This window comes from Dermacentor variabilis, chromosome 7 (assembly GCF_050947875.1).
Source record: "Dermacentor variabilis isolate Ectoservices chromosome 7, ASM5094787v1, whole genome shotgun sequence".
Lineage (NCBI taxonomy): Eukaryota > Metazoa > Arthropoda > Arachnida > Ixodida > Ixodidae > Dermacentor > Dermacentor variabilis.
Window position 1 is genome coordinate 32,247,164 of NC_134574.1, and position 20,381 is coordinate 32,267,544.

General features: G+C 48.7%; 1 protein-coding gene across 2 annotated transcripts in view; it reads left to right on the forward strand.

Annotated features, from left to right (window-relative positions):
- Positions 1-13,512: 13,512 nt before the first annotated feature.
- Positions 13,513-20,381, forward strand: part of LOC142588997 (uncharacterized) — a 131,602-nt gene continuing 124,733 nt past the window's right edge. For both annotated transcript variants that reach the window (XM_075700790.1, XM_075700791.1), the window contains exon 1: positions 13,513-13,659. In XM_075700790.1, coding sequence (XP_075556905.1) covers positions 13,543-13,659 — 117 coding nt within the window. In that variant the 5' untranslated portion in view covers positions 13,513-13,542. The remainder of the gene's footprint in view (positions 13,660-20,381) is intronic.

A 20,381-nucleotide genomic window follows, 5' to 3' on the forward strand; every position in this document is an offset into this window, starting at 1 on the left:
CACGCCCTACAGTATCGTTCGCAGAGTCTACCAGGTCTTCAGCTCCGTTGCCGGATAAATCTACAGCATCCCTTTTGCGGTTCATGGTCAGCCAGTTATCCAACCTGACATCTGTGATTTTACAACGCCTGGACTCGTAATCAAAATGGCGGGCACAGGTGTATCTGGCGTGCTGCAGTGGAACTGTAGAGGGCTCTCCACGAAAGTGGGGGAGCTTAAATCCTGTCTACGTATGAATAAGCTGCAGGTGTGGGCCCTGTTACTACAGGAGACCAACGCCTTGCCTGTCATTCCGGGCTTCAGTGGTACGTGTCTCCTTCCATGAGTGACCGTCGCGTGCACACAGCTGCCCCTCCAGGAAAGGCGGCAGTGTATGTTGATACGCGCTATCCTCAGGTCTGCCTTTCTCTTGAAAACTGGTGTAACTCATATCAGGAGGTAGTGGCAGTAGCTGTGAAGTTACCCAAGGCAACTGTTGTGGTAGTGTCATACTACATAAGACCAGCCGGTGGTTCTTCTTCAAGAATTAATCTGTGCTAGTTAGGGAATGTCTGTCGCCAATACCCAGCGTATCCTATTTTAGTTGGTGGTGGTTTCAACGCCCCTCACCCAGATTGGGTGTACCCTACTTCTAGCCCTCGAGGTAGGCGTGTGCGGGACGCCTTCGCGGATGCGTTGTTTAAGCTACTGAACCATCCCGATTCAGCAACGCGGGCTGTGCCTCAAGCTCGACGTACAACACACGCACTGGATCTTACGTGGTGGGCGGGTCCCCGCACTCCCACTTGGCACCTGGAGCCCGACTGCTGGGGTAGTGACCACCACCCTATCATCATCGGTCTTCATCCGTCCCAGGCCCGCCTATTGCGCCGCAAGTGTTCTGTGGTCAACTGAGACACGTTTCGCTCCGTTCTCCAAGATACCTGTGTGGACTCGTCACCACTACTTGTTGACCGCATACAAAGCGCGCTCAATGAAGCTACAACCATCAGCTGGGTAGACGTCGATCGACCGGCACCAGATATCGGCCTGCTCAATTTGTGGGCTGCTCGTAGACAAGCTGAGCTGGCAGCATCCCGAGACCCCACTTCTGCACAAGCACTTACAAGACTAAATTTCCTTACTGCTAAGGCCCGCAGATATGAACGCGACCTTTCGCGGAGGCGCTGGCATACGTGCCGTGAGCGGTTTTCATCCAAGACATCGAACGCTTCTCTGTGGCGAACATTCCGTGCCATGGAACACGGTTGCCGCCGTCCAGACGCGGCAGCCACAGCATGCTTCGCTGCTGGCTTGTCGCCGGATGATTTCGCCAGAGAAGCAGCCCGGAAGTTTTTCCCGCAGTACGACGTGTTGCCTCAGACAGCCAATGGTGCTTCCTTGGCAGGCATTCCGACACATATCGACAGGTTACCATCTACAGCAGACTCCGAGGGGATTGCAAGCTCTTTCACAATGCCTGAGTTGCTTGCAGCTATAGATGGTACCAGTCGCAAGACAGCACCCGGTCCAGATTCTATTACTTATGAGGCCTAAAAGAACCTGAGTTCCGCTGTGCTGCCTCAACTCTTCGACACCATTAACAAGCTATGGCTAAATGGCGTTGTCTCTCCAGGCTGAAAATCAGCTATTGTGATCCTGATTCCGAAACCAAGCAAGCCGCCGACTGACCTTGGCAACTTCCGACCCATTTCCCTAACGTCAACGTTGTGAAAGCTTGCTGAGAAAATTCGAGCCACACGACTGTCGTGGTGGCCAGAGCACCACGGTTTCTACCACTCTGCTCAAATTGGCTTCCGTCTATTCATAGGTACAGAAGATGGGCTGGCTGTCTTATCATCCTCGATTTTATTGTCAACTCTTAGCCACAGTGTCGGTACTGTCCTCGCTATGGACGTCGAAAAGGCATATGATAACATCAGTCATGCTGCCATCTTGGCTTCAATTGACATGCTGCATTTTCCCCCTAGAGTACGGAATTTTGTCAAATATTTCCTTGAAGACCGACATTTAGCAATTTCCCTCAGTGGTGACGCCATCGTCTCATTTGTCCCTCTTCGTGGCATACCCAAAGAATCTGTATTGTCACCCACATTATTCAATATTGCTTTCATCCCGCTTGCATGGCGCTTACGCGATGTACCCGACATAAAGTTCTTGTTGTACGCTGATGACATCACGGTTGGAGCAGTCATCACGACCTGCAGACTCAAGCAACTGCCCTTCAATCAGCTTTAGATATCACGGCCACTTACGCTGCTTCGGTCGGCCTTAGGCTTTCCGTCAGCAAATCTGCTTACATGTCAGTAGCCAATCGCTGGGGCCGGCGTAAACTCTCTGCAACACCCATTCGTCTTCATCTATTCGGAACCCCTCCTCAACAATGTTCAACTATAAAAATTCAGGGTCTGATGGTACACAAGTCGAGAACCGGAACTGCTTGGCTCTCCAGCGCTAAGAAGCAGGCAATTCAGACGTGGGGTCTGATTCGGCGCATTCTCCTAAAACGGGCGGCGCCAGCTCATATGTTGCACGACAATTGGTGAAGGCGGTAGTGCAACCACGCCTTGTATACCAAGCCCAATTCCAGCATTTGACGAGGGCACAATGGGATCGCCTTGAGGCTGTTAATCGCGAGGCAATGAGGATCATCACTTGCCTTTCCCGCATCACACCGATCGTGGCTCTCCAAGAAAATGCACAGCTCAACACACTAGATGAGCTGGTGCAGCAGCGACGTGATGCTCGCAGGCTTGAGGACAGCCTTTCACACGCAACGTGTGCTCTCAGGGCTTATGCTTTCTCGAACTCCCGTCTACCAACACCATTGCCAGTTCTTCCTCCCTGGAGTTTTGTACAGCTGAGTGATAACAAGCCAACTGATATACATCGCCCGACACCAACTCACGCGGCGGCGTCGCTTCATGACCGCATTATAGCTCAAGATGCCCACCTGCTGCTTGGCTCCATCGTCCTTTACGTTGATGCAAGCATTCAGGACGGTGAAACAACCACTGCAATTTATTGTCCCTGCGCACCTGCCCTTAATAAGACTACCCGGTTTCAAATCCAAGAGCCTCCTTCCTCCTTTTATGCTGAGCTCCTTGCTGTCCGAGAAGCGTTGTGCTCTGTGGCCGCCTTTCCCATGGTCCCCACAGCCCGCATCGTCATTCGCACTGATGCCCTCTAGGCGACGCGGCTTCTGCGACGCGTCAGTCGCAGCCCTGGCATATGCCAACAGATCCATCTTCTGGCGGCACGCATCCCGCAGCCAATATCTGTCGAGTGGATCCCACGCTTCCTTCTAAGCTTCCAGAGCCGTGCGGATTCTGCGACCCGTCTAGCGACCTCTCCATCGTCACTGCCTCAACTGTTTCACCTAGATGATGCCACCCTCCTTTTAAAAAGAAAGGAGCACCTCCGGCGCCGCACACCTGCTCTCATACCTCCGTGTGCGGTAAACCTCCCCCGCGGTCTTACCCGTAGAGAGGAGGTTGCGCTCCGGAGGATCGGGGTCGGGGTTCCCCTCACTCCTGCCGTGAATAGGAAGTGGCCGCAATTTCGCCCGTTATATCCAGAGTGTCCACTCTGGAAGTCGCGAAATGCTGAAGCCGACATCCACCACCTGCTGTGGGTTTGCCCTGCACTGAAACCGACGTGGCTCCGGCACCTCGCAGCAGCGGGACTTTCGCCGCATAATCCGAGCAATTGCACTGCTTGGATGCAGGGACCGCATTATCAATCCCTCTTGGACTTCATTAGGTCAGCGAATCTTTTTTCATTCATTTAATCATCCTTATTCACCCCCATCCCATACCCCTGTATGCCCGGAGGCATTTACCGTCGCATTAAAGAAAAGAAAGAAAACAGCAAATATGAATTTAAATCACACGAACATGAAGTGAAACACCTTTGCGCGCTCGTCGTCACGTTCTCACAGCATATAAATAGAGCTGCACAAGTGCCTGCATGGAATCACTCGATTTAGGCAACGTTATGGGTGACAATAAAGAGAATTTAAAAAACGAAACTGAAATAATGGCCTCCGAGATTCGGCGGTGTGTGACACCATCTTGTAGGCTGGTGTGTTTCGCCAATTACGCTAGGTGCACTGAGAGCCAAAGTCGGCCGCAGGCTCCACTGGGAGTGCCCAATCTTTAGGGTTAATATGTTGCTCTATGCGCCACCCTTACTCTCACTCTCGCAAGCCTGTGTTATCCGCGCGTTCCATGGCCGCGCAAGCGCTCGCCCGCGTTCTAAGTGCGCCTCGGTAAGGACAAATAAAAATTGGAGGACGCTTAAGCTTCGCTTTTAACAGTGGAACGCGAAATCATTCAAGGATGTCTGAGTGCTTCTCACGCTTCCCGGCAACTAAAGCTTATGTAACCCTAATGTTTACCAGGAACCGCTGGCGGCGAACGCCATGCACGAAGGCGAGTTTTGTGATAGAAATGCGACCTCTTGCGTTAGCAGCGATGCGGTGGAGGCGAGCTCCTTTAGGAGATGTTGCAAGGAACCGGGCGCACCGCTTTATGGCCTTTGACATTTGCGCGCGCAAATGTGGGAGGCCATGGCCGTTCTATAAGTGGTAGAAATGCCGCAGAAGGGGCTTGTGTTCATTTGTTTTAGTTATTGAGTAGCACAAACATGTTTTCTCGTCTGATATATTCAAATTGGAAACCGACGCTATCATGTCTGTAGGTTGTGTGTAAGTCGTCGTCGTCGTCGTCGTCGTCGTCGTCGTCGTCGTCGTCATCATCATCATCATCATCATCATCATCATCATCATCATCATCATCATCATCCTGTTGTGTGCGCACCGGTAGAATGCAATAATTGTAGACTTTCTATTTCACAGAGGTGTTCAGCAGTCAGTCATCAAATTAAAATAAATATTGGATTTTACGTGCCAAAACCGTTGATCTGATTGTGAGGCACGTCGTAGTGGGGGGCTGCAGAAATTTGGAACACCTGCGGTTCTTTAACGTGCACCTAAGTCTAAGTATACGGATGTTTTCGCATTTTGCCCCCGTCAAAATGCGGCCGCCGTGGCTGGTATTTATTCCAGCGACGTCGTGCTTAGCAGCTCAACACCACTCTCTGTCATTAAAGTCGTACTTAACAATTTTTCTAGGTATCTTACCTCTTGAAATTGAATTACTTCAATAATTTCACTAGGCCACATGGAGGGACTGCGTTGCTGGGTATACGTGGTTTGAAATTCTTTTTGCATTCTTCTTGATGCGGGACGCCGCAGCAGGATATGCTGCGACACGGGACCCGTAACGCTAGCGCGTTAAAACGCGCCAAAACAACGCCTCCTAGATGACAGGCTTGTGTACGCTACTTGATGACGTCATGATAGTTAAACCAAAATTGATATGGCCATGCCCGGTGTGACGTAAACGGGGACTTCATAGACGGCGTCTTACAAGGGAGCGTCTCCATTAGATTTGATAGCAGTCGGGCAAGGTAGCATGACGTCACTTGTTGAAGTGTACCGACCTTGTGCTATCTAAAAGGCATTGGCCAAGCGTCAGAACGCGCTGGATTGCCCGCGAGGGGTTCATAACTCAAAGGAACGCTCAGCGGCGTTCAGTTATTGCTGTCGCATTCACAACTCATATGAAGTGCTTAGGTGCACTCGAATAGCAGTAATTAGAATGTCATATAGTGTTTAAATTTTTTCTACGTTGGTGCTACCGTGCAGTGTTGGTGCCTTTACACTGCGGGCACTGTGTTGCAGCTCATTGTGAATAGCGATCTACCTAAACGTAAGCAAATAGGCACAGTGCTAGGAATGATGCAGGACGGAGGGCTCACAACCACACCTTTGTTCTAACGCATTCCTATCTAAATACGGAATGCAAAACAAAATAAGCTGACTAAAACAACCGGTGTAACAAGAAACGCACACGTGTCGATTGCAATCAGGTTAATGAGAAAGAGCAAGGGGGAACGCTTAACGATTTCTTGTTCCCGTCGGATGTACATTTGCTGTAAACTAAAAAATAGGCACATCCACCACGCATATTGAAATCTGTGCGAAGCGCATAATAAATACAGCAGTTAATTGATTGTATTACAACAAATGAATATGCGTACAATTTTGTTTGCTTTTGTTCCATGCTACGTATAACCTCATGGAATTTTCTTTATCATGTACCACACATGCAACAACGTCGATGTCTTAAAAATGTCATGTTTATGCACTGCATCGTTCCCACGTTGCGCCGAGATAGAAATTCAATATCAGTCGCATTCACAGTGTGAAACGTGTAGCGGCGATATCGGGATCAAGAAGGAGCTGTTCGAAGCTTGGCAAGGAAAAAATGGTTAATACAGGTTTACTTGCAGAAAAGCACAACAATTATCAAGCAACAATTAGGATTTTTGTACTTCTGAGGTCGCATGGGGTACACCCATTTTGAAAAATTGGCCGAAAATGGGGACACCCCTAGTGACGCATCATTATTAGCCTAATAGAAGAAAATAATACAAATCAAAGAAAGTGCCGCGTATAAATCACAATTTCATTGACAGGTCGGCGTGCTTTCGATCTAACTGTCAACAGATAGCGCATGTTCAACTCTTTTGTAAGAATCATAGTGGCTCAGTGCCACTGTCGAGGATTGACCGAAACAAGCACGTACTTAGGGGCACATAGTGAGTGGTAAACAAAAAACAAAAACAAAAAATAAATCAAGTTGTCTGTTATATAATTCTCCATTGCCCTAAATGGCCCCTCATCTGGTCTGGCCATCTTGAGCTGACAAGTGCAGTGTATACAATGCGCACTGGTGATCGTGTGTGCTAAGTATTAAATCCTTACGCGCCGAGGAAACAGCTTAATTTTCAGGCCGAACGCCGTTCACCCTTTTCTTTGCTTCCGCGCTCCCAGCCAGAATGTAGCTTTTCTATTACGTATTGCGCTGTTGCTTATTAGGTGGCTAGACGCCCAGTGCGATAGGCCGACCCGCCCAAGGAACAGACGACCCACGCAGTGCCGGGAAGACAATCGCCTTTATTCCTTCAGCGGCGCACTTTTTCTGCGTTAGGTAGCGAATCAGTGGGTGGCAAAATAAAAATAAAAGATATCGCGGCAAGCCGGGCAATATTATGTGCAGGCCCAAACGTAGAGTGGGTCCAGCACCGCAAATATGACGGCTCGGCCAAATCTACCCATTTCGGAAGACATTCAAGAGGATGACGCTTCTGAAACAACTGAAGGTGGGAACAGGTAGCTAAAGATGGAAACAAGATTATCCAATGACAGCACTGACGCCTTTTGTCATCACATTGTCTCTGCGGTTGCAATGCGCGAATATGCCGAGGTGCACGGCACAGGCGGGCATGTTGATGTAGACATCCCAGAAAGGGTGAAGAAGGCACTGTGCCGTCTTGGCACAAACCCGTGGAGACGGGCTGCGATGCGCAGGAGGAGACGAGGCTCATAATTAGCACTGCTCGCCGAGTGCCGAAAGGGTGCCGAGCACGTAGCTAAAGGGAGCCGGCGACAGACCTCTGCCGCAGGGCTCATCCCGTCAGCCGACACGACAGGATCTGAAGTGGCTTAGTGAACGAGCGGAAGAAACGCAGTAATTAAGTCAGAAGCAACCTCGCGCCAAAGCTTGGGAAAGCCCGGCAGTTGAATTCACTGGGAGCAGAATACATGAAAGCCGAACCATAGAATGAAAAAGGCTCGGGTCAACTTGCATGCACACAAGCAAAATAAAAAAAAACAATGAAATGTGGTGAAGGCACTCAGCATTTGCATGGCGTTTGCCTTTCTTGCGCCGCACTAGGAAACACAACTGTTGAAGTACTAGGCTCCACCTCATCAAGCGGCCATTTTTGTTTGGCATTTAGGTCAACCACACAAAGGTGGAGTGATCGGTTTAAAAAAAAAAGTGGAAGAGCCTTTCAGATAACACGAGAGCTTTTCATGAGTCTACATCAGGCAAGGGCATTCTTTTCCTGTTGTGCTGTAGACTTGCTCAGGTGGCCTTAGCTTTCCACTGGCCTAGACAGCAGGGTGCTGTTCGCCTTTTTCCATCACCTGACTTGACACAATGCCCATCCCGCTGTCACTGACGTCACACTGAGCTATGAAAGGGAGAGAGTAATCTGTTGCCCCGAGAACCGGTTCGCTGACAAGTCTTTTTAATCGTAGTAAATGCGTCCGTACGCGCCGCATGACAACGCACAATAGTAGTCTCGGTCTTGCGCAGAGCATCATTAAGAGGACTAGCGATATGTGCGAAGTTGGGAATGTAACTTCTGTCGTAGTCAGCTAAACCCAAAAAAGGAACGCAAGTTAGTCTGTTTTTGGGAAAGGAAAGCTAGGTCGTGCCTCAACTTTTGGTTCAGAAGAACGTCGCTGCCCTTGGCCAACAACATGCAAACTGGCCAACAGCATGCAAAATGTACGTATACTTGCAAGGCCGCCTACCTACATGGCAGTGGGGTGACGTCACTCACATTGTCATCTGATAGAAATAGTCAAGGCAACAGTAGTTATTTCGATCTGTTGCTTCAACACAAGAATGAACGTTTAGAGAATTAATAAAAGTGCAAATAGAAAGTCTGCGTGTCTTCTTTTTTTTATCTTAGTAAGAGGAATGTAAACGACAATTTCGTCTGGTTGTTCCCATGTTGTGCGGTCGGGTGCGCAGAGAGCAAAACTATGTCATTTTCCACCGTGTTCCAGTGCGTGACAATGTTAAGTGATACACTTGTGTCTGCCTCAGTATTCGCGCAGCAGTGACTTATACCGCTAGCCAGGTGTTCTCATGCACAGCGCGCTAAGTGGTGCGCTGCGCGCCTCCTGACAAACGCAACAGCTCGCGCGCGAGACACCTCCGCGGAACTGCGCCGCGCAACAAAAAAGTAAGCAAAAAAATAGACGGTGGGACGCCTTCATGATATCCTCAACGCTATCCACCAGCTCCGGTATGGGAGAACGCAGGGAAGAAGCTTCGCTTGCTGAGGCTAGACTAGAGCAAGTGGTGAGATTTTCTGTGTCGGCTGCGATGATCGCCTCCTGAAATGACTGTTTCGCGGTACTGAAGTATTTCTTTATCGCCTATTAAAGAAGCAATTTGAAAAAATACTTGTGGTAGAACGTTCTCTACAGGGCACGTAACAACTTTAGTCCTATTAGGAAGTGATCTGAGCAAGCGTCCCTTCTTGCCTTGCTGCGATAGTTTTGTCATAGTGGAGGCTTAATTGTTCTTTTTGGAAGCGAAGCCATCCGAGGCGATGACAGACGGCACACCATCACCAGCGTCGAGCACGCCTCTTCTCACTGCGTCTCGCAGGAATAAAGTGTAAAGCTTGCAACGTAGGCATAGAGATGTCCGGTTCCTGTTTCTGCAACAGCGAGCCAATGGACTCTGACGATGGCTACACCGTCGTGGAGGGCAGGCGAATGAAGAGAAAATACCGCAAGACAACCAACGACGTGAGTGAGCAGGGCCCCAACAGACCGCCTACTCCGACTTACAGGAGCGCTTTTGTGTTGCTCGATGTATCTAACAATTTAAATTCTATAGACAGACAGATTCTTAACACTTACCTTGCTAATGTGACTCCGAAAGGAATTAACTAAGTGCGTTTTAACACCAAGAAAAACGTAGTTACAGTCGAAGTAACGACGCAGACCGCACTAGAAATGTTGAAAACCGTGCGCATTCTAGGACGCATAGAAGTCCGGTCGTTCATCGTGCACTGTGGTGGCACTAGGGAAGGTGTTATTTGCAATGTCGTGATTGACATCAGAGACGAAGAGCTACGAAGGCCTCTGTCCTCAACAGTGAAGGTCATCGATTTTCACCGCTTCGGTCGATCGACGAGCGCCGAGCTTCTTTTCGAGGGAGACACGCTACCTGATCATGTGAAGGTGTGCTACGTGAGACACCCGGTGCGTCCTTATGTACCCCGGCCACTGCAATGCCACAAGTGCCTTAAGCTAGGCCATGTCAGCGCTGTATGCACAGGCCATACAACATGCCTCTGCTGTGCCGGCAGCCATGAAGTATCTTCGTGCACAGTGAAAGAAATGAAGTGTTCGAATTGCGATGGACCCCACGAGGCCAATTCCAAGGAGTGTCCTAAACAATAAAGGAGAAAATACTACGGAAGAAAATGATCAAGTCAAGTATGTCCCACAAGCAGGCGGCAGCGTCAGTGCAACAGCGGAGGAGACGAACACGTCATCGGCGTGGGCCGGCTCTAGGTCCAAACGAGAGCTCCCTGGCTCCTATTCCGCAGGTACAGGAGAAGGTAGTTGAATTGGCATCGATAAATCTATCTAAACCATTGCTTCAAGCCAGCTGCGCAAGCCGGGAATCGAATGCATGGCCAGGCTTGCCGCCGTGCACACGGGCCTTTGACTGTCAGCGCGAGCAAGGACAGCGCACTCAGGTGGCACCATCGGACTCTGTTGTCAAAACCATGCTGCGACAAATAATCGCCTCCCTGCAGCTGCTACTGTCCGGTTTAAATACGCCAGTGGCGCTAACAGCGGTAAAATTATGAAAGCTATAGACAGTCTCCTGGCTACATTGCAGTAACTTCTAACTCTGCTCGCTAAGATGACTGTGTTGTCGCGTGAAGTGTACACGTACACAATGCACAGATACAGTATGATGTGCAGCCCTCCTCGCATTTGCCGTACCACCACCCTCCTTCCTCTTCTCATCCCACCTCTCTTATACCCCAAACCCTTTCCCCAGCGTGGAGTAGCAGGCTAGAGGCACTGCACTCAGGCCGACCTCTCCACCTTTCTGCCATTAAACATTATCTCTCTATCTGTATCTCTTAATCCTGTTACCTAAAATTGCTATGTGGCCTAGTGAGGGGCCCTTTATCAAAATGGTGTGCCTTAGAGATTCATGCCAGCCAAAATTATAGGTTCGATTACTATGTAAGAAGTTAATATTTATTGCCAAGAACAATGGTACACATTCTTTGTCAGCATGCTAGGATTATATAGGCCCCTCCACTGGTACATTTAATTGGCGCGCATATAATTTTTATGCAACTATATGTAATTTTATGTATATAATTTTATATAATTATATGACCCATTACGCGAAGATACAGCGTTGTAGTTGGCAGCTTAACCGAATGGTGGTACCAAAAATGGCCGATGGCAAAGAGCAAAACTATGTAAAAGTATATTAGAATTGATGTCTAATTTCTCAGGAAGGTTCCTGCAAACAATGTAAACTGCTGCCTTTCAATAGATTATTAGGTAAATTTTGGTGTGGGTGAGAATCCAAACCAGACCTCCAGGGTACGATACGAGCACGCTTCCCCGACGCCACTGTGGCTCCACGGTTGTGGTTTACTAAATGTGTACCTAGTGCGTGCGTGATTGCACACTTCATGTCACAGCCATCTGCCTGACTAAACGAGTGCCCTAGTCCTTCCTTTGTTGGGCACGTGATGGTGCAGCTAATGGGCAGGAGATGGCACCGCGTCATGAGTGTATAAATGTGTGTATAAAATAAAAAAGCATTAATGTCCAATTCCATGCCCCTGAGCAGTCCGAGTTATGAACTCATCACGGGCAAATTGTGACACTGGGTGAATTTTTATCTGGCCTTACCGAGGCACAGTTAAAGCGCAGATGTAGCTTCTGCGGACAAGGAAAGTGCACAAAAATGAAAACATTTCTCCGAAGCGACTATAATGCTTTCGCATTCTCACTCGTAAGCAGCCTTAAGTGTGTTATTAGCAGCGCTATGAACCACATTCAGCTAACACTGCCCATCAAAGAAAACAGTTATTAGAGAAATTTGACAATCCCATAATAGCTTCGCAAACAGAAAGGGAAAAGCACCGATCCATTTGCTTCCTGTGTTTTTAAACATGCATGAAAGCTATGTGAATAAATGGGATATATTAGGATTTTTCTTTGCTAAAAGAACTGCCTCATTGTCCCCTGTACTTTCTATACTTTTTCCTAGGTAATTAGTATAACTGAGAAGAAATAATTAAACACGTTGATCACAAAAAGTATCAGAAAGGTATTAGGCATTCAGCTACGGGGTAGCACGGACCTCCTTATAGAACTATGTGTGCACAACACATTTTACGATATAATTGAGGCCCAGGAGTCAGCCCAACTGGCCCGTCTATCCTTTACCCTGACTGGAAAGAAGATCCTGGCGGTTCTTGGGATCAATCCTGTCCTCATGGAATAGCGGAAATATCAAATCTCAGAAGATCAAAGGAACAACATACGAGTCACACCGTTTCCCCGTAATGTTCTTCCTCAACACAACCTAGGCAGATTCAGGGCAAGGTCCCTCGCCTTCCTCAAGCATACCCAAGACGGTCCCTACTCGGCATGTTTTGTCGACGCCGCCCAATATGGACAGTCGTCTAACTCTGCTAACCTTCGTTGGTCCCAGCGGACGGACAGTGAATGCGGCTTCTCTGAAGTTCTCAGCACCAACCGGAGGGAAGCAGGTCGCAGTTGCTATAGCCTCCTAGATTACAGCAGTTCGCAAATCTTCACTGGTTCGGATAGACGAATAGGGCTTTCGCTTCAGGTTCCACCGCTCAGCCGGCTCACAAGATTCTCAAGAACAACATAATGTCTCCGCACAGGATAACGTGGCTTCCGGTGCACCTCGACGCCCATCTGGACTCCTTTCCCAATCTCAATGACATTGCACACTCCCAAGCGCGCGCACTAAACGACTGCGTGAGAGCAGGGTCGAGCTCAGACTCTGGGATTCTCGAGTTTCGAGACACTCTAACTGCTTTCAACAAAATCACTGAGCACTGTCACATGGGTAGGAGGACTTATCCTCTCCCTCACAGCAAACTGGCCAGACCTCTGGCGTCAACTTTACGCATGCTTCAGACTAAGCTCAATCCAAACCTGGCCCTTTTCCATACGATCCCTGCAGAGGTTTTAGCTCTACTGGCCCCGACTGTGGGGCTGTTAGCAATATCGAACAGATGCTCAGGCGATGTCTCTCGTTACAGGGACCAAATCGCGTCAGGGATGAAGAATCGAGCACTGCCATCCTGAGCTCAGTACTTTCACGGCAAACATGGGTGGTCCCGAGAGCCCACGATGCGGCGGTTAGGCACGGCCTACCGGTCCCCACTTGGGAGCAGCCCGAAGCTCTGCCATATGGCAAAGCTTCTCAGGAGCTTGTAAATAAAGTTCTATCTCGGTCTGTCTGTCTGTCCTAGGTAGAAAATTATGTTTCTCTATGCGGTGTCACAGCAGCCGCTATTCGTTGCGGCATCGTTGCAAGCGAGTGTTTTGATGACATCCACGTCATCTCTGCTACACCGTCCAAAATGTACAGGTGCGTCTATGTTCAGACGTCCTTTTCTTTTTTCCGCGTGGACCTCTGTGTTAATTGTGTTCGCTTGTGTCAAAACCCTGACCTGCTTTTTTGTCTGTATAGACAGTATCTAATGTAATTTATTTCTCGCAGCTCGAGGCTCTAGAATGAGCTCCTATTCTGGCTTAATCGTCACTGTCTCCGTGTACGCCACACGGTTCCCACCATGACACGTTTTTTGAAAGAACTTCTTGTAGGTGTAGGCCTAGCGCTAGTTATCCGCATTTCAGTGACGCTACAAGTACCGCAGACATTTGATGATCAAGTCCCGGATGCATTTCAGGTAAGCCGTTTCGCGTGCAGATAACTTCGAATGCCAAATATCCGGCTTAGAACGATTTACATTGCAGCGGTTTGGCGGTGTCACAAAAAACGCATGGCTTCCCCGTCGTGCATGGTAGACTGCGGTTGCTAGACTCCACACAGTTTATTCTATGTGTTATTGCGATTGCAGTTCACCGGACGCTCGAAGTAAATTCGAAAATTCGAAATTAAAAAAAAAACAACGACAAAGTGAAGTAAACGCACCGTCATCACTCCAATCATGTCGCTCGGTAGTGAAGCAAGGCCAACGTTCTGCCTTCGGCCCCTACCATGACGATGGTGCGCAGCAATACTATAAGCACACTTGGGTTCCGACTGAGCTATATTGCCTGTGCACTGTTCTGTGCAGAACGGACACTAAACCCCAAGGTAGCATTGTATAAAATTTCAGTGTGCGCTAAGTTAAGCGCAACAATTGTGTAGTTTTCGTCAGAACACGCACGTGCGATGATACTATCACACGCCTGCGATGCGAGCGGCGGCGCTCCTGATACCTGTAATACGCCTGATCACTGACGGGGCGATGCTTTTCTGCTCAGAAAGAGTTGCCTTGTATGCGCCGTCGCACCAACATGTCGTACCCGCGTGTAATTAGAGCCCCATTCGGAGGACATGAATCGCAACACTAAACCTTGTTTTCAGTGTCAATGCTTCGCCTCTCGCACAAAAGTGACAAATTTTATCGCCGGGACATCAACAAATCAAAGAGATTTAGATGTATGCAGAAACCAGAGGGCGCGGCGCATGCTTGAAGCCCAGCCGCGATGGCTGCGGTTCGATGAGGCCAAAATATAAAACACCCGTGTACCATGCATTGGAGACACGCTAAAGAACCACAGGGGGTCCAAATTATTCCGGAGTCGCCAGTACGGCATGCCTCACAATCAAATCGCGGTTTGGGTACATAAAAGATAAGAAATGTATTGCATTGAAGTACGGTTGTATACAACAGATTTCTTTCTCAAAAAGAGATTTCAGGATTTTCTGCAAGTGGGGCCGTTCCTATTTCATTCCCGCTCATATTGGAGTTATCTACTATGCTTCAGTCTATTGGTTACCACAAATTGCAGCCAATACTCGAGCATAGCTAGACGGTTTCCATTGTAGCTTGTCATTGGAATCGCGGCCGAATGTAGCGTTCCTTTGTTTGCTATGCATGAAGCCAGTCATAGAGACCACCCATACGCTTTGAGACTAATTCGACCATCGTGCCAATCTAGGCACCTACACAACATGAAAGCTTCTATCACATTTTGCTTGGCTGATTCAACAAACTTAAATGCACGATCGGTGATACCCATGGCGCCTCGGAAGTGCACATTAGTCCGAGGGTCCATGGGTAGCAGCCTCCGCCTCAGCACAGTCTACCAGCCATTGCTGGCCAGTCACCGTCGTGTCGTTCAGCCGCTCCTCCCAAGAGGTGAGAGTAGATTTCGGGAGGTGAGGGACGTTGGGATTGCAATGGCAACGCCAGAAAATATGCAGTATGGTTGGCAGACCGCCACAGTGTGGGCGCTCAGCTGGACCACGGGAGACGTAGAGTTTGGAGTAGAAAAAGGGTGTCGTATTTGTCGCCAACACACAGCCTTTCGGCGAGTAAGGGAAGGATGAGGTGGGGGGTAGTGTTGCCGAGTTAGGGCATCCCAACAAATCGGGATGCGTATGAGAATGGTTGTGGTTGGATGATGACAGAGATATCGCCAACGGCAAGTTATGAGAGCTTTCGGGGCAGGACATGAGCACGCTCATCACCGGGCATTGCTGCGTGCTCAGGCACCTAGGTAAACGAAAAGGTGTGAGAGGTAGATGACAGGAAGGATTCGAGCACGGACGTGGTGGTACGATGCAAAGTGATAAAAACAATGCCTACAAGCTGCTTAGGAGTCTGTTACAATATGGTTAGGCTTCGAAGGAGAGAGTGAAGAGGTGGAAAAGAGTGCCCTGACAATTGAACGTTTTCCCTGGAGGGAAGCATTGGTGAATTTAGGCTCCTAGGCGGCGAATACGGCCATCGAGTCCACTACTACCGTGACTCTTCCGTGTTCATCCACTGGGCTAGTGTCAGTGAAGAGCGCCTGTACAGCGCTGCAACCCACGAGATATACACGCCGTAAGTAACGCGACCGATGGTCCCGGTGGGCAGTTTGGCGAGTACGGTGCTTTGACAAGTAGGGCGTTGGCGCGGAACGAGTGGACGAGGCAGAAAAGCAAGAGTGCGCGGTGGTGCGCGGTGAGCGGTACGCGGCCAGAGCGCGCGCTACGGTTCCGAATTGGATGGATCGGCAGAAGGATTGGGACCTGGTCCAGAAACGATCGAGATGGCTACCGGTCCTTTTTGATTGAGCAGCCGGGCAGCCCAAGCACGAGCGCCTAACGGTCCGCATTGGTGGCCGTGCCTGCGGTCCCACCTGAGAGCTGCCGCCGAAATTGAACAGTGCTGCAATTCGAGTGACCGCCAGCAGTACTTCCGGCCCTGTTCCGCTATCAGTAAACCACAGAGCTCGCCGCCAACGGGCTTGTCACGCTTTCCGATCCCAGAGTGGTGATCGTCTTCTTCGCCCTCTTTCGCGGTGCCGGGGCGTGGCAGTTCCACTAGACCACAAGGCTTCGGACATTCGGAGGACACCGCTCTGCTACTGCGCATGAGTTAGTCGCCCATTGGTTAAGAGTGAACACTTATACACAGCGAACCTCGCCGCGTAGACACAGACGACTAAAATAGAACCGCGAAGCCTGCTCTAGACTTGTTTAAGTGTCGTATCTATTCTGGTGTTTGGCCTGTATTTAAATGCTCTGCGCACACTGACATAGAATGGATATTAAAAAAATGTCAGTTCTCCATGCCATTCTCCCTTTGTGTTGAGCCCTGGGCCCACCAAACCCCGTTTGTATCAGAGGTGCACGTTCCGGGGAATAGCAGATACCGTAAGCTAGGCACGCGCAGCGAAGGAAAAGGCCGTACTGGTAAGGACAGGAGGAATGAGGAGTAACCAAGTGAATTAAAAAGATACCGTCCCTGATTTTGGGAACGCAAGTGCGTCAGGTGGCAGGTTTAGTGGTTTTCTATCATTATGGACATCATCATCGTCATGATAATCATCAGCCTGGTTACAGCCCTGCAGGACAAAGGCCTCTCCCATACTTGAACTACCCCGGTCATGTACTAATTGTGGCCATGTCGTCCGTGCAAACTTCTTAATCTCATCCGCCCGCCTCACTATCTGCCGCCCCTGCTACGTTTCCCTTCACTTAGAATCCAGTCCGTAACCCTGAATGACCATCTATTATCTTCCCTCCTCATTAGAAGCCCAGCCCATACCCCCATTCCTTTTTCTTTATTTCAACTAAGATGTCCTTAACTCGCGTTTGTTTCCTCACCCAATCTCCTCTCTACTTATGACTTAATGTTACATCCATCATTCTTCTTTGCATAGCTCGTTGCGTCGTCCTCAATTGAAGTAGAATCCTTGTCGTAACCATCCAGGTTTCTGCCCCGTACATGAGTACTGGTAAGGCACCGCTGTTATACACTTTTCTCTTGATGGATAATGGCAACCTGCGGTTCATGATATGAGAATGCCTGCCAAACGCACGCCAGCCCATTCTTATTCTTCTGATTATTTCAGTCTCATGATCCGGATCCGCGCGTCATTACCTGTCCTAAGTAGATGTGTTCCCTTAAAACTTCCAGTGCTTCGCTACCTATCGTAATCTTCCGAGACTGTTAAACATTACTTTAGTTTTCTGCATATTACTTTTTAGACCCACCCTTCTGCGTTGCTCTCCATGTCAGTTAGCATGCATGGCATTTTGTCCCTTGAGCAAGGCAATATCATCAGCGAATCGCAAGTTACTAATGTATTCTCCATTATCTCTAATCCCCAGTTCTTCCCAATCCAGTTCTCTGAATACCTCCTGTAAGCACCCTGTGAACGGCATTGGAGATATTGTATTTCCCTGCCTTACGCCATTCCTAATTGGTATTTTGTTGCATTCTTTAGGGAGGACAACGGTGGCTGTGGAGCCATTGTAGATATCTTTCAGTATTTTTACATACGGCGCGTCTACACCCTGATTCCGTAATGCCTTCATGACTGCAGAGGTTTCGACTGAATCAAACGCTTTCTCGTAATCAATGAAAGCTATATATAAGGGTTATATTCAGCACAATTCTCTATCACCGAAATCCTGCCTCGTCCTTTATTTGACGGAAGTCTAAGGTGTTCCTGATTCTATTTTTTATTATCTTAGTAAATACTTTGTAGGCAACGGACAATAAGCTGATCGGTCTATAATTCTTCAAGTATTTGGCGTCCCCTTTCCTATGGATTAGGATTATGTTAGAGTTCTTCCAGGATTCCAGTGCGCTCGAGGTCATGAGGCATTGCGTATACAGGGTGGCCAGTTTGTCTCGAACAATCTGCCCACCATCTTTCAAGAATTCTGTTGTTACCTGATCATCCCCAGCTGCCTTCCCCCTTTGCATAGCTCCCACGGTTTTCTTTACTCCTTTCGGCGTTGCTTGTTGGATATAAAATTGCTCTAGATTATTCTTTCTTCCATTATCGTCGTGGGTGCCACTGGTACTGTATAAATGTTAATAGAACTCCTCAGCCACTTGAACTATCTCATCCATATTAGTAATGATATTGCCGGTTATGGCTCCTAACGCAGGCGTCTTATTTTTGCCAATTCCTAGTTTCTTTTTCACGGCTTTTAGGCTTGCTCCGCTCCTGAGAGCATGTTCAATTCTATCCATATTATACTTCCTTATGTCAGCTGTCTTACGCTTGTTGATTCCACTTCGAAAGTTCTGCCACTTCTATTCTAGCTGTATGGTTACATGCTTTCACACATTGGCGTTTCTTGATCAGATCTTTTGTCTCCTGTGATAGCTTACTGGTATCCTGTCTAACGGAGTTACTACCGACTTCTATTGCACACTGCTTAATGATGCCCATAAAATGTTCGTTCACTGCTTCAAAATCAAGGTCCTCTTCCTGAGTTAAAGGTGAATTCCTGTACTGTAGCTTGATCCGGAATTCCTCTATTCTCCCTCGTACCACTAACTCATTGATCGGCTTCTTATGTGCCAGTTTCTTCCGTTCCCTCATCAAGTCTAGGCTAACTGGAGTTCTTACCACGCTATGATCACTGGAGCGCACCTTGTCAAGCCTGTCCACATCTTGTATCATGCCAGGGTTAGCGCAGAGTATACGGTCTTTTTCATTTCTAATCTCGACATTCGGGCTCCTCCCCGTCCACTTTCGGCCATCCCGCGTGCGGTAAAAGGTATTCACTATCCGCATATTATTCTGTTCTGCAAAGTCAACTAACAACTTTCCCCTCTTATTCCTAGTGCCTATGCCATATGCCCCCACTGACTTGTCTCCAGCCTGCTTCTTGCCTACTTTGGCATTCAAGTCACCCATTATTACAGTGTATTTTGTTTTGACTTTGCCATCACCAATTTCACGTCTTCATAGAAGTTTTCGACTTCCTGGTCATCGTGACTGGACGTAAGGGCGTAGACCTATCTACGACCTTCAATTTGTACCGCTTATTAAGTTTCCGAAGAAGACCTGCGACCCTCGTGGTAATGCTATAGAATTCCTGTATGTTACCAGCTATATTCTTATTATTCAGGAATCCGACTCCTAGTTTTCGTCTCTCCACTAAGCCCCCGTAGCCAAGGACGTGCCTGCTTTTTAGCACTGTATATGCGTCTCTTGGCTTCACTGAGCCCTATTATATCCCATTTACTGCCCTTTAATTCCTCCAATAGCACTGCTAGACTCGCTTCACTAGATAACGTTCTAGCGTTCAACGTTGCCAGGTTCATATTCCAATGGCGGCCTGTCCGGACCTAGGGATTCTCTGCTGCGTCACATGTCTGACCGCTCTCATGGTCAGTGGCTTCGCAGCTACTGGGGATTAAGGGCCAGGGTTTGATTGTTGTATACACATAGCAGGTTGTGGCCAATCCAGCTCTGGTGAGGGAGTGCGCTACTGGTTCTGTTCACCGGGATCAGGCCGCACTGCAGGCCTGTTCCTGCAATTTTATCAACACGCGTATTTTTTATTACTCCGGTGGAAAATTGAGCGGCAGTGGGATCCGAACCACGGTCCTCTTGCACGCGAGGCGGATGCTCTACCTCTAGGCCACCACTTCTCGTGGCGTTTCATCTAGTGGGCTTCTGTGAGTTCGTCTAGAGTGTCAGCAGCCTCATGTCGCTCCACGTTAAGAGTAGTCACGGACAGAGAAAGGCCAAGTGCAAGTTTCCGTGTTTTCCTTAGTAACGAGTTTTGCATCTCATGTGATAATAAGAGACAAGTATGTCTGTCCACGAGCTTGTTTTATGACGATGAGTAGCTCCGACTTGGTAGGGGAACATGTGAGACCTCCACGCTGGACGTATTGCTTGATGGTGGTAGCTGCGTCCTGGAACTGGGTTTCATTGTGTCCTAGTGAGCATCTTGTGACGCATACAGCCATGTAGTCCGCCTAACGCGCCTGACGAAGATCCCTCATTTGATCGAGAACTGGAAGGAGACCTCGAATGACAAGGTTGCATAGTAACGGAGATAGCACGGAGCTTTGCGGAGTGCCGCGGTTCGATAGGGGACGAGGGTTCAGCAGGGGAGTGGAGAACACCAATGAGAGTGCTGGCAGATTCGCAT